Below are 13144 nucleotides of genomic sequence, written 5' to 3'. Positions count from 1 at the left end.
AGAGAGTAGCAGGAGAGGCCGCGGAATAAATCTGGTCACCATAATCGAGTTTCGATAAAACGAGGGCTGAATGTAGGCGAAGCAGAGTTCGACGATCAGCTCCCCAGGAAAGATGAGCAAGGGTTTTAAGAAGGTTTAGCCGGCTGTGACAAGTTGCCTTCAGAGAGGTAATGTGAGGTTTCCAGGTTAACCGACGGTCAAAGAGAAGGCCTAGAAACCTGACTGTATCACGTTCGGGGATACGGGAGCCATAGAGATACAAAGGATGATCGGAGATAACAGAGCGTCTAGTGAAAGTAATTTGGTGAGTTTTGGTACTTGAAAATTTAAACCCATGTGTGGTGGCCCAAGTGGAAACACGGTCGACCGCATGCTGGAGAGAAACTGCAATAAGGTGACAGTCAGCGCCTGCACAAGCAATAGCGAAGTCATCAACATAGAGTGATGACCAAATTTTGGGTGGAAGAACAGAGGCCAAATCATTTATAGCAAGGAGAAAAAGTGTTGTGCTTAGAACACATCCCTGAGGGACACCTTCAGCTTGGACGAAGTCCGGGGAAAGAACATTATTGACTCGAACACGGAAATGTCTGTCAGTTAAAAAGTTCTTAAGGAAGGATGGTAGATTGCCTCGGAGGCCTAAGGAATGGGCCTGGGCCAAAATATTATACCTCCAAGTTGTGTCATATGCCTTCTCAAGGTCAAAAAATATGGCAATAACTGAGTGATTATTCGCAAAGGCATTACGAACATACGTATCCAAGCGTAGTAAGGGGTCTATGGTAGAACGACCCTTACGAAAGCCATATTGACTAGCGGAGAGACTGTTGTGAGTCTCTAAATACCACATTAAACGTCGATTTACGAGGCGTTCCATCACTTTGCAAACTGCACTTGTAAGAGCGATGGGGCGATAGTGGGAGGCATCATGTCCTGTAGTACCCGGTTTGCGGAAAGGGAGAACAATGGCAGATTTCCACAGCTGGGGAAGAACTCCTTGTGCCCAAATAAGATTGAAGAGGTGTAAGAGGACTACAAGGGCTGACCGATGTAAATGTTGTAACATACGAATATGAATGTCATCAGGCCCAGCTGCCGATGATCGGCAAGCTGAGAGCGTTGCCTCCAGTTCTTGAAGTGTAAAAGGCACATTATACTGTTCTTCTCCGAGAGAAGAAAAGTCCAAGGGTACTAACTCTCTGGCAGACTTTGAGGAAAGAAACGAGGGGCATAGATGGAGCCCTCGGGAAATACGGACCAGATGTGTGCCAAGTTCAATGGCAACGTCGAGAGGGTTTGCTATATCAACACCAGTGACCCGTAGAACAGGAGCCGGGTCAGGAGAGTATTTACCACTCAATTTCCTCACTTTTTTCCAGACTGCACTCATAGAAGAAGCAGAGGTGATGGTGGAAACATAGTCTCGCCAACAAGTGCGTTTAGCTTCACGGATGACACGGCGAGCGATCGCACGCTTCTGCTTAAAATCAACAAGTCTCTCAGCGGTTCTATTGTACCGGTACCTGCCCCATGCAGCACGTTTCAAACGGACTGCACGAGCACAAGCAGGAGACCACCAAGGCACGCACTTCTGAGAATGCCTGCCTGAGGTTTGGGGTATAGAATGAGAAGCTGCGGTATAAACTGATGTCGAGAAGATGTGTAGGAGCTCATCAATGGAGGATGAAGAAGGAACCTCACTAAAAGCAGTGAGGTGTGAGTAAAGATCCCAATTTGCCCGATCAAATTGCCAGCGAGGGCTACGGGAAGGTGGTGAATAGGAAGGAGAAGTAAGAATGATCGGAAAATGATCGCTGTCATGTAAGTCTGGTAGAACAGACCAGGTGAAGTCTAGTGCAGTGGAGGAAGAGCAGACTGATAGATCGATGCAAGAGAGAGTATGAGTACGAGGATCAAAATGGGTGGGAGTACCCGTATTTAAAACATGGAGGGGGTGAGAGGCAAGAAAAGCCTCCAACTGAATGCCACGTGAGTCACAATGAGACCCCCCCCAGAGGAAATGGTGGGCATTAAAATCACCAAGTAACAGAAGTGGTGGTGGTAAGGATGAAACAAGAAAGGCAAAGTCTGGGATAGAAAATGCTCGAGAAGGAGAGAGATATAAAGAACATATTGTAAACCACTTATTCAAGTGGATACGGGCTGCAGTGTAATGCAGCGAGGTATGGACAAATAGTTGACAGTACGGAATATCATTGCGTAGAAGAAGGGCACTTTCATTAAAGGTCCCATCTGAGAAAGGATCCGAAGAATACAATAAATTATAGCCTGAGATAGGTTGGAAAACAGCCGAGTGTAATTTTGGTTCTTGTAAGCAAGCACCAACAGGGGAAAACCTGGAAAGCAACATCTGAAGCTCACCCCGATTACCCCTGAGGCCGCGGATATTCCACTGTAAATAGGCCATGATTGGCGATGAAGAAAATATCAGGAATCTGTAGGTAAAGGCACCTACGGACTAGAGGGGTTAGAAAAGTCAACGTGTGGTGGCATTGGAAGATGTTCAAGTAGCGAAGGAACGGAGCGTTGCGAAGAATGGGGTTGTGAAGATGGAGGAGAGGGAAGAGAAGGAACAGGAAGTGAATCAGTGTCCATTGAAGGTTTAGTCTCTGCAATATATTCTGAAATGGCTTCAAGTGTTTCTGAATTCAAAGATGTATGGGAAACCATATTGGAGATAGGAGGAGGAGGGTGAGTAAAGATTGAGACAGTAGTGGACTGTACCAAAGTAGAGGGGGAGGGAAAAGTGTAAGGGACTGGAGATGAAGTGTGGGGGGGGACAGAAGAGGTAGAAACCTGGGAGGTGACAGAAGAGGGAGAAACTTGGGAGGGGACGGGGGTGGAAGGCATAGTACGAGGAGGAGGGTGAATCTCCACACTTGTAATAGAGCCAGAGAGAGGGGAAGAACTAGGTACAGAGACTGGAAAGGTAACGTGTGGAGGTGGAAGAAGGGAAGGAAGGGGCAAAGAAGATTTGAGCAATGTGGATTTTTTGGACTTCTGAGTAGAGGGGCGATTGGTATTAGGTGTCGTACGAGGTCTTGTCGATACTGGGGCTTGTGAGGAAGGACGCGAAGATGTGAGAACAGACTGAGTTGTAGTCGGGACGTCAGAGCCAAGGACAGCAAAAGGATTAGATGCCGTAATGGCTATGGGAGGGGTAACAACAGAGGAGGCTGCAGAAGATGGGACCCCAGAAGTGGGGGGACGTTTGGAAACACGAGAATAAGAAACACGGGGTAGTCTCCCTTGGAGGCGGAGATGAGTAACTGCCATAGCATAAGGGAGACCTTCTGCCTCTTTGAGGCAACGGATTTCACGTTCATTTAAGTAGACCTGGCAACGGCGGGAGTACGAAGGGTGAGCTTCATTACAATTAAGGCAAGATGGAGGTTGACTGCAAGATGTATTAGAATGGTTGTCGGCACCACAGACTGGGCATTCGGCCATAGATCTGCAATATTTCGCTGGGTGACCAAAACGCCAGCAATTTCTACATTGTTGCGGTGTAGGTATCACCTTTCGAACTTGTAACCGATGTCCCGCGACATATACAGAGGACGGGAGTTCTCGGCTGTCAAAAGTTAAACGAGCCACATTGCAAGGGTAACGTCTCCGCCCCCGGGCAGGAAGGACATAAGTGTCTACTTTGAGGATTGGGAGATCCTGGAGTTCCAGCTGTTCAAAAATGTCATTGCCACATGACTGGAAATTCTGTTGGACTATGGTATGGGGCAGAATGACAGTACCACTACAAGAATTGAGAGAAAGATGTTTTTCAATAGTGATAGGAGTAGTATCGATATTCGAAAGGAGAGAAAGATCATGAGCTTGGGTAGCATTCTGGACAGTGACGATGCGCGTACCGCTCTTGAGAGCGTGAAATGAAATATCTCTGCCAACATGACGCAGGAGCGCTTTGGCAATACTATGGTCAGAAAGGTAGGCAGAAGAAGAAGTTGGTCTTAAAGTAAAGAATTTAGTCCATTGTGTGGTCCGAAACTGAGCGTGGAGAGGGAGTGCTTGACGTGTCGGTCGTTTCCGAGTAGAATGGGAAGGTAACGACGGAGCATCATCAGGAGATTGACGTTGGCGTTTAGGAGTAGGACCGGAGTTGGTCCGGCATGAAATGGGTGGGCGATTTGAAAATTGCCGTACCGTAGAGGGAGAAGCCGGAAGCATAGTCAAAGGAGAGCGGAGTTCAGACAAATCGAAGGAGTCAGTCGAAGCCCCGGTACCTGAAGCGGGTGAGGAAACAGCACCAGCAAGAGGTACAGGGGCATCAGGAGTGTCCGAAGAGTGGTCTAAACACAAGGCAGGGTCAGAATGGGGTGCGGTATCAAGAAGGGGCCCGGGGGTAGTGGTTTCATGGACTAGGGCTGCCATGGTTAGGTTACTCCTTTGCTTTTTGTTTTTAAGAAAAAAAAAGAAAGAAGAAAAGAAAATAAAAACAAAAAAAAGAATAAAAAAAGGGGGGAGCGGGGAGGAATAGTTCCCAGGAGGAATGAAAGGGCCGGAAATCTCCCTCCGCGCCCAAGAGGACTCGACACCGCTAGTAGCGCAGATGCAGCATGGAACCCGTGCCATACCCTACCCTTCATGCCAGTAAACCAGCAATCCGGGATAGCAACCTCACATCTGCCGAGCTACCTCGGTGGACAAAAGAGAGGGCGGCCGGATATCCGCCACAAAGCATACCTCCTTCAGCCACCACCCCCGGAATCCGAAAGGTGGCTTCCAGAGATACACCCGTCGCCCAAAAGACACCCAAAGCTACTCCGGGATACCGGAGAGGGATCGGGACATCCCTAGGCAATCCAGATTCCACGGCAAACTACGCCACCGCCAAGAAACCTCAACGGAATGGGATCGACCCCGGTGTCCTTTCCCCTACCTAGGAACTAGCGCGCCTGTGGGAGAAATCACGAAGGCTAAAAAGAGGAAGGGCAAAAGGGAGGGGTGAGGAGGAGGAGGAGGAATGGAAAAAGGGGAGGATGGGGAGGATGGGATAGGGGAGGGGAGAATGGGGGGTAATTAGGTTCGGTCTGAGGAAGAAGACCGACAGGGCTAATTCCTCAGACCAAGAGCCTCTTCACCACGCCAAGGAGCCCCCCTTGAAGAGGTGGATTAATCAAGAAATTGAATTATGTCCTAGTATTATGTACAGAGTATTAAATCTTCTCCCACTACCATTATGATGTTCATGGCTCAGAAAAAACTGCTAAATATAGTATCAGGTTTGATTCAAGGAAGGAGAGGGGAGATCCAGTTCTTTGTATCAAAAAGTTCCTCACTGGTATGAGGAATTTTTTTTCACCTTGTAAATGAAAACTTTGAATATTTTGTTATTCTGAATTCCTGTATCCTTTGTATGATTTCCAAGACATGTAACAAATTGGATGAGAAAAACATTGATTACAGGCAACAGTAATTTTTTTTTTTTAATTTTTATTTATATCTTCAATGCTGTATATACAAAATGTGTAGATGTATGTAACACCTGAAAGTTACACTGAAACCAGAAAATAACATAACTTTGCAAGGTAAAGTATAGTTGTATGAGAGCATGGATAAATTTTTAACTTTAACAAACTAATTTTCCTTAACATACTTTTTGTAGTCAAGCAACAAGATTTGTGGGGATTAAGTCCTTACAAATAATGAATCTGCAAATATGTACTGTTAAATTCTGTTTATTTAATAAATCATGTTCCAGATTTAGGTTCATTTTGCATTTCAGGGGCCATCTCTAAATATTGATTTAACCTCATTAATGTTCATAAGAATGACCAGAAAAAACTGAGCATGAAACTAACGTGAGCACATTTTGAACAAAATACTAGGGTTGATTTTCAGTATAGGTTTCATGCACCAGAGCAAAAAAATAAAATGGGCTTCACTAACAACAAACTATTTACAAGACCTTTCAGTAAAAAATGTTGGCTAAATGAAGCATACTAAATTTAGGGGCTCGACTGATTTTATTTGCTAAAAGCTTTCTAAAACTACAACTGAAGGACCTATTCTAAAATGATGTACAAGTGCAATTTTGACTGATGGCCTGAAAATCTAGTGTAACAATACATAAAGACATTTAATATATCAATCTCTTATGATTAAACTATTTACAATTTTATTCACAATACAAACAAATAAAAGCTCAAGAATATATAACATTATAACATCCATGAAGATATTGTACAATATATCACAACCTGTCCAGTTTCTGACCTAGTTCCTTTTAAAGGTAGAAAATAATGCAGTATGTCCTTATGTCATATATGTAACAATACTGCAGCAAGTAGGAAAACATTTTAAGACTAAATACATGCAGATATGATGTGCTTCTTCCACCAAGCAGAATAAAGTGGAAAGCTGGAAAACAGCAATTGGTATAGGAACATACCAGAGGGAATATACAAGTCTAGAAACAAACATACTGATATATGTGGGAGACATTCAAGATGACATACTCTAATAAATTAAATGATGTTATTAGAAATTAAACAAAGGTAGGTAGTCAATATTTATCTTAAGTAAAAATAGCAATCATTATATTAAAGTAAAACCTCTATTTTGATAGCCAAAAACCTACATTTGTATCTTTGTACTCTATTAATTTGGATTTTATGACCTGCACTAAAATTAAACATAGATGGTACATTGACACACAGATACCATATTCACTACATTATGTATCATATATAGCATTTTGAGGTGGAATTTATACTCACTGTTTTAAGTCCCTCCTTAAAGGAAGTATAACTTGCCAAGTTCTCACTTGGCTCATGTAAGTTACAAAGAGTATGTACAACATCTTGTAGTAAAGGCATCAATTGGAGTCAAAGATAAAACCTAAATCACTAATGAGATCCTACAGTAACCAAAATTTATCAATGCTCATTTCGTACAGTAAATGCCTTACCTTTATGTATGAAACACTAGCTGTAAACAATACTCATGTGAATGACACACAGTATGCAGTTTAACCCTTAAACTGTCCAAACGTAGATCTACGTTTTTTCAACATTTGAAAGTATGTAAAAAATGTAATTTTTTTATTTGAAAATGTGTAAAAAAAAAAAACGATCTACTTTTTTGTTATACTGTATTTGAAAATATGTAAAAAAAAAAAACTGTAGAACTACTTTTGGAACACTTCGCATGTGAACGTAAATCTGTTTGGACAGTTTAAGGGTTAAGACATTTAGTTATACGTTTTGTCTATCAGGGAATTTATTAATGGACTGATAAAGTCCCTAGTGGACCAAGTCTTTTTAATAAATGTCATAAACCACAAATTGTCTTTTTTTTACACATTTGTTGGTATAATTTACCAATGATACACAGCACTCATGATATTCTTGTGTATGGAATGAATATAACTAATTTCACTTGCAGGTTTATATTTCTGTATAAAGTATATTCTTCATATTAATCTTCATTCAAACATTAATGCTTAAACAATTACACACAAAAAAAAATTTACCACTGTCTTATAAGTTTCTTTAATGTGTCCCATATAATAATAATGTTGGTTTATAATCACAACTCCTAAAAATGTATCTCATGCCTTGCTGCAGGTATCCTCCAAAGAACTAATTACTGTACAATGTTAAATGATGTACATTACTGTGGAAACAAAAATATTACTTTACATTTTAGAGAATTTAGAAAATTCAAGTTAATATTATACTAGAAGCATTGTCAACTACTACTGATAATGATTACTGTATTTACAGTTGCAAGGTTTAAAAATCTCTTAAGTGTTTGAGACTTGCCTTTGTTGCAGGTATCTTCAAAGTTATTTATTAAACCCAATAATTTCACAATGACATGAATGTAAATGACATCTTTTTTATTAACCCAAACATGGTTGCTGTCCTGACAATACCACCTCAACAATAACTGAAAGATAAAAGGAGCCTTATTTGTAACTTCATTTTACAACTTTAATTTTTCTTTTTCTTAAACACCAAGTGTGTTTCATAATAGCTTCAGTATTGCCTTTCACATAAAATAACATACAGAACTAGGAAAGCACTTTCTACTCCTATCTAAAATTTGGGGAGTGTTGAGCTTTTCTTATATGACTAGCTTTCCTTTGAACACTAGAGCATCAAAACAAGGACCTGTGTGTGTTCTACTTCCGTACAAAAGCAAAAATCTTATATAAAGAATAAAATCCCTATCATGTTAAGTATTACAATCAAGAAGCACTAAACCTACAAGGGTCATACAATACAATATCATGTTAATAAATGCATCTTTTTACTGGAAACTGTCATGACAGAATAAAAAAACATTTCATGATTTAGTTACTTCATTGTTCAAAAAATTCAGATTCAGGAAAGAATTGGTTTAGTAATAGAGTTGTGGATGAGTCAAACAAATTCCCGAGTACTATCATAGAAGCTAAAATGTTGTGTAGTATTAAAAATGGGTTAAATACATGAGTGGGTGTGAGCTGGACCTGACTGGCTTGTGCTAATTGGTCTGATGCTGTGCTCCTTCCTTAACCCTTAAACGGTCCAAACGTATATATACGTTCACTCGCGTAGCACCCAAATGTATATACGTTTTATTTTTCCTGACAACAAATTTGGCACGATTGGCCCGAGATGCCTGGTCAGCATAGAATTGGTCTTAACACTCGGTGTGCACAGTATTAAAAAAATCTGGGACCACTTAGTACCTTTCTGCCAATAGTCGCTTATATCTCACCCGAACTTCCTCCTCCCTTAGTTTATACACTTTCACCTCCCGCTTACTTGTTGCCACCTTCCTCTTTTCCCATCTACCTCTTACTCTAACTGTAGCTACAACTAAATAATGATCCGATATATCAGCTGCCCCTCTATAAACATGTACATCCTGGAGCCTACCCATCAACCTTTTATCCACCAAAAATAATCTAACAAACTACTTTCATTACGTGCTACATCATACCTTGTATATTTATTTATCCTCTTTTTCATAAAATATGTATTACTTATTACCAAATCTCTTCCTACACATATCTCAATTAAAGGCTCCCCATTTACATTTACCCCTGGCACCCCAAATTTACCTACTACTCCCTCCATAACATTTTTACCCACTTTAGCATTGAAATCCCCAACCACCATTACTCTCACACTTGATTCAAAACTCCCCACGCATTCACTCAACATTTCCCAAAATCTCTCTCTCTCCTCTACACTTCTCTCTTCTCCAGGTGCATACACACTTACTATAACCCACTTTTCACATCCAATCTTTATTTTACTCCACATAATCCTTGAATTAATACATTTATAGTCCCTCTTTTCCTGCCATAGCTTATCCTTCAACATTATTGCTACTCCTTCTTGAGCTCTAACTCTATTTGAACCCCTCAAGGAAGGTTCCTTGATGTTGGTGAGGGGCTCTTGATTTAGGGAATTGGATCCGTGCTCCAGTTCCCCGAATTAAGCCTGAATGCCTTCCACATCCCCCCCCCCAGGCGCTGTATAATCCTCCGGGTTGAGCGCTTTCCCCATGATTATAATATAATAATAATCTAACTCTATTTGAAACCCCTGACCTAATCCCATTTATTCCTCTCCATTGAAACTCTCCCACCCCCTTCAGCTTTGTTTCACTTAAAGCCAGGACATCAAGCTTCTTCTCATTCATAACATCCACAATCATCTCTTTCTTATCATTTGCACAACATCCATGCACATTCAGACTTCCCACTTTGACAATTTTCTTCTTATTCTTTTTAGTAATCTTTACACACACATATATATATATATATATATATATATATATATATATATATATATATATATATATATATATATATATATATATATATATATATATATATATAATTTATATATTTATTTCAACAAGTCGGCCGTCTCCCACCGAGGCAGGGTGACCCAAAAAAGAAAGAAAATCCCCAAAAAGAAAATACTTTCATCATCATTCAACACTTTCACCACACTCGCACATTATCACTGTTTTTGCAGAGGTGCTCAGAATACAACAGTTTAGAAGCATACACATATAAAGATACACAACATATCCCTCCAAACTGCCAATATCCCAAACCCCTCCTTTATAGTGCAGGCATTGTACTTCCCATTTCCAGGACTCAAGTCCGACTATATGAAAATAACCGGTTTCCCTGAATCCCTTCACTAAATATTACCCTGCTCACACTCCAACAGATCGTCAGGTCCCAAGTACCATTCGTCTCCATTCACTCCTATCTAACACGCTCACGCACGCTTGCTGGAAGTCCAAGCCCCTTGCCCACAAAACCTCCTTTACCCCCTCTCTCCAACCCTTTCGAGGACGACCCCTACCCCGCCTTCCTTCCCCTATAGATTTATATGCTTTCCATGTCATTCTACTTTGATCCATTCTCTCTAAATGACCAAACCACCTCAACAACCCCTCTTCTGCCCTCTGACTAATGCTTTTATTAACTCCACACCTTCTCCTAATTTCCACACTCCGAATTTTCTGCATAATATTTACACCAGGACATCTCCACTGCCTCCAACCGTCTCCTCGCTGCTGCATTTACCACCCAAGCTTCACATCCATATAAGAGTGTTGGTACTACTATACTTTCATACATTCCCTTCTTTGCCTCCATAGATAATGTTTTTTGACTCCACATATACCTCAACGCACCACTCACCTTTTTTCCCTCATCAATTCTATGATTAACCACATCCTTCATAAATCCATCACACACACACACACGTACGTACGTTTGGACCATTTAAGGGTTAAGTGGATGTGACCTGGATCTGACTAGGTTAGGTCCGTGGCTTAAGCTGGTAGATGACTTGGACCTGCCTTGCATGGGCCAGTAGGCCTGCTGCAGTGCTTCTCCTTCCTTATGTTCTTATGCATAAACTAGGAATCCTTGTAAGTTCCATGACTATTTTGCAATTAGTGGACAAAGAATCGAGTTTCCATCACTCCTCTCACTGATGACCCACATGGGTTTAACACTATACAGGACAACAAACTGTATAAGAAGCTTCATTAACAGGTTGACTTGCTACTGACATTGTATTAAACTCTTAAGTCATAAAATACTTCAAATAAATTACCCATAAATGTACAGTATAAAGCTTAAACACTGCAGATCTGGTGCTCTTTGTCAAACATATGTACACATTCTGCAGATCTAGTGTTCATTCCGTCTAGTGTATATACAGTCTTGCATATCTGGCAATCCTTTTTCCTTATTTTAAAATTAAAAAAAAATCAAAGAGTAATTAAATTTTTATGTAATACTTCAATGAATGCATGACTAAAGCTATTGCTGAATCAGAGTAAAAATTAGAGCCATTTATAAAAATGCTAGAAATTTTAGCCCTTTGCCTCAGTACAAATATTAATATATGGAACATGACATTTCTTGTAAGAGGCAAGATTTTTTCCCCAAAGGTAAAAATTAAAATACAATGCCAGATAGAAAGAGTGAACCATTTAAGGTGCATAAAAGGAATTTTCCCTTTAGAAAATTTCATGAAACAACTGTATAATAAATTTCTTAGCATCCAGAAAAAAAGAAAATAAGTACAGGTGGTAGATGCTCTATCCTTATGAATATTTTAAGTGGTTGGAAGAACAGGTTCATTGTTAAAGTCTGCTCTACCACATATGGGTTTCTCTTATCTCTCCAATGATGACATTTGCATTCTGGAGAGCCTATAAAAAGAAAATGATACTATATTAGCTTTCTCATTTTGCATACCTACTATTACCTGAAAATACTCATTCATCTTTCCATTACTGTATGAAAAATGCATGTTCAGGTAACTGCAAATCTAGTAACAATTTTTTTTATCACAGGAGTCACTACTCACAAAATGCACAGCCATAATTACTATTATTATTAGTGTTCATGATAGAGCACTAAATCAGTTTAACTTATTCATCTGTGCATTACAAGGAAAGCTGACAGTAAGGAACAATTGAGGAGGGGGAGCGTAAGTGCAAAAGAAGGCAGTGTTATAAAGAAGTATTATTGTGCTTTCCAAGAGGAGGGCAGCCAGACTAGGGGCATCAAGGTATTGAAGGAGAGGTTGGAGATGAAGTCTACATGCTCTTTTTATAAACAAGATAATCCAAGATATATTTGTTTAACTGTCAGCATGACCTGACAAATCTCACAGAGGAATAGTGGGCTTTTCTCAGAATACAAGTCTCTTACATCCTATGTGCAGTTATAAGAATGCCATTATGACACTTGAAATCAGTGGCCATATATGCAAGTGCGATTTGATTAAAACTGATCAAAATACACTTATACCAATTAAGACACTGGAATAGTACTGGAAAATGCTGCACTTGGTAAAGAGCAACCTCCTGCAGCAGGATGGTAGGGCCTGAGCTACGCAATATGCTGAGGCATCTACAAATTCATGGCTTCAAACACCAGAATGTCAAAGGACCCAGTATAAAAAAAAAAAAAAAAAGTTTGTTAGTTGAAGATGCAACAAAGCACTGAATATAAAGGATGCAGAGATAGGAAAAATTAAAGCCTTGGATCAACTGTAATGCACCTTGAGAGTCTGTAACTACTGTAAGAAAAGTACAGTGGAACCTCAGTTTTCATTTGCCCTGGTTTTTGTTGAATTTGGTTTTCAACAACTCTCTTCGTCAAAATTTTGTCCCAGTTTTCGTTCATCACCTAGGTTTTCATCGAGCTGACAGTGGTCCACCATACCAAACGTGTCCACCTGCCCGCACCCACACAAAGCATCCCACGCATTCTGAGTCAGTCTGGCTTTGTTTCTCATCGAGTGAGCATTACCCTGCTCGTTTGTCCGAAGCATTTCGTAATAATCCATGATTTTTTGTGCTTGTTTATTGAGTGCGACTGCTAAATAAGCCACAGGCCCAAAGGAAGTTCTGAGTGCCAGACCTTTGATAAAGAAGGCAAGAAACGCAATAGAATTCAAGAATGAACTCGTAGCAAAGTACGAAAGTGGAATGAGTTTCAAAGTTTCGTGGAGAAATATCACTACCGCCTTCTACAAAGGTAGAGGATGGCAGATTGTGGTAGAAGGTGGTAGTGATGGTGGTAGAGATAACCTCTCCTCCCTCTCCCCTCCTCGCTGTCTTC

The 13144-nt window shown here is 40.4% G+C and overlaps 1 protein-coding gene across 4 annotated transcripts in view; it reads right to left on the bottom strand.

The window, feature by feature from the left end:
- Positions 1–5436: 5436 nt before the first annotated feature.
- Drp1 (dynamin related protein 1) overlaps positions 5437–13144 on the bottom strand; it is a 137253-nt gene continuing 129545 nt past the window's right edge. For all 4 annotated transcript variants that reach the window (XM_070094146.1, XM_070094147.1, XM_070094150.1 and 1 more), the window contains one exon: positions 5437–11724. In XM_070094146.1, coding sequence (XP_069950247.1) covers positions 11668–11724 — 57 coding nt within the window. In that variant the 3' untranslated portion in view covers positions 5437–11667. The remainder of the gene's footprint in view (positions 11725–13144) is intronic.

This window comes from Cherax quadricarinatus, chromosome 44 (assembly GCF_038502225.1).
Source record: "Cherax quadricarinatus isolate ZL_2023a chromosome 44, ASM3850222v1, whole genome shotgun sequence".
In the NCBI taxonomy this organism is placed as follows: domain Eukaryota; kingdom Metazoa; phylum Arthropoda; class Malacostraca; order Decapoda; family Parastacidae; genus Cherax; species Cherax quadricarinatus.
This window is presented reverse-complemented; position numbering and strand designations above follow the sequence as displayed.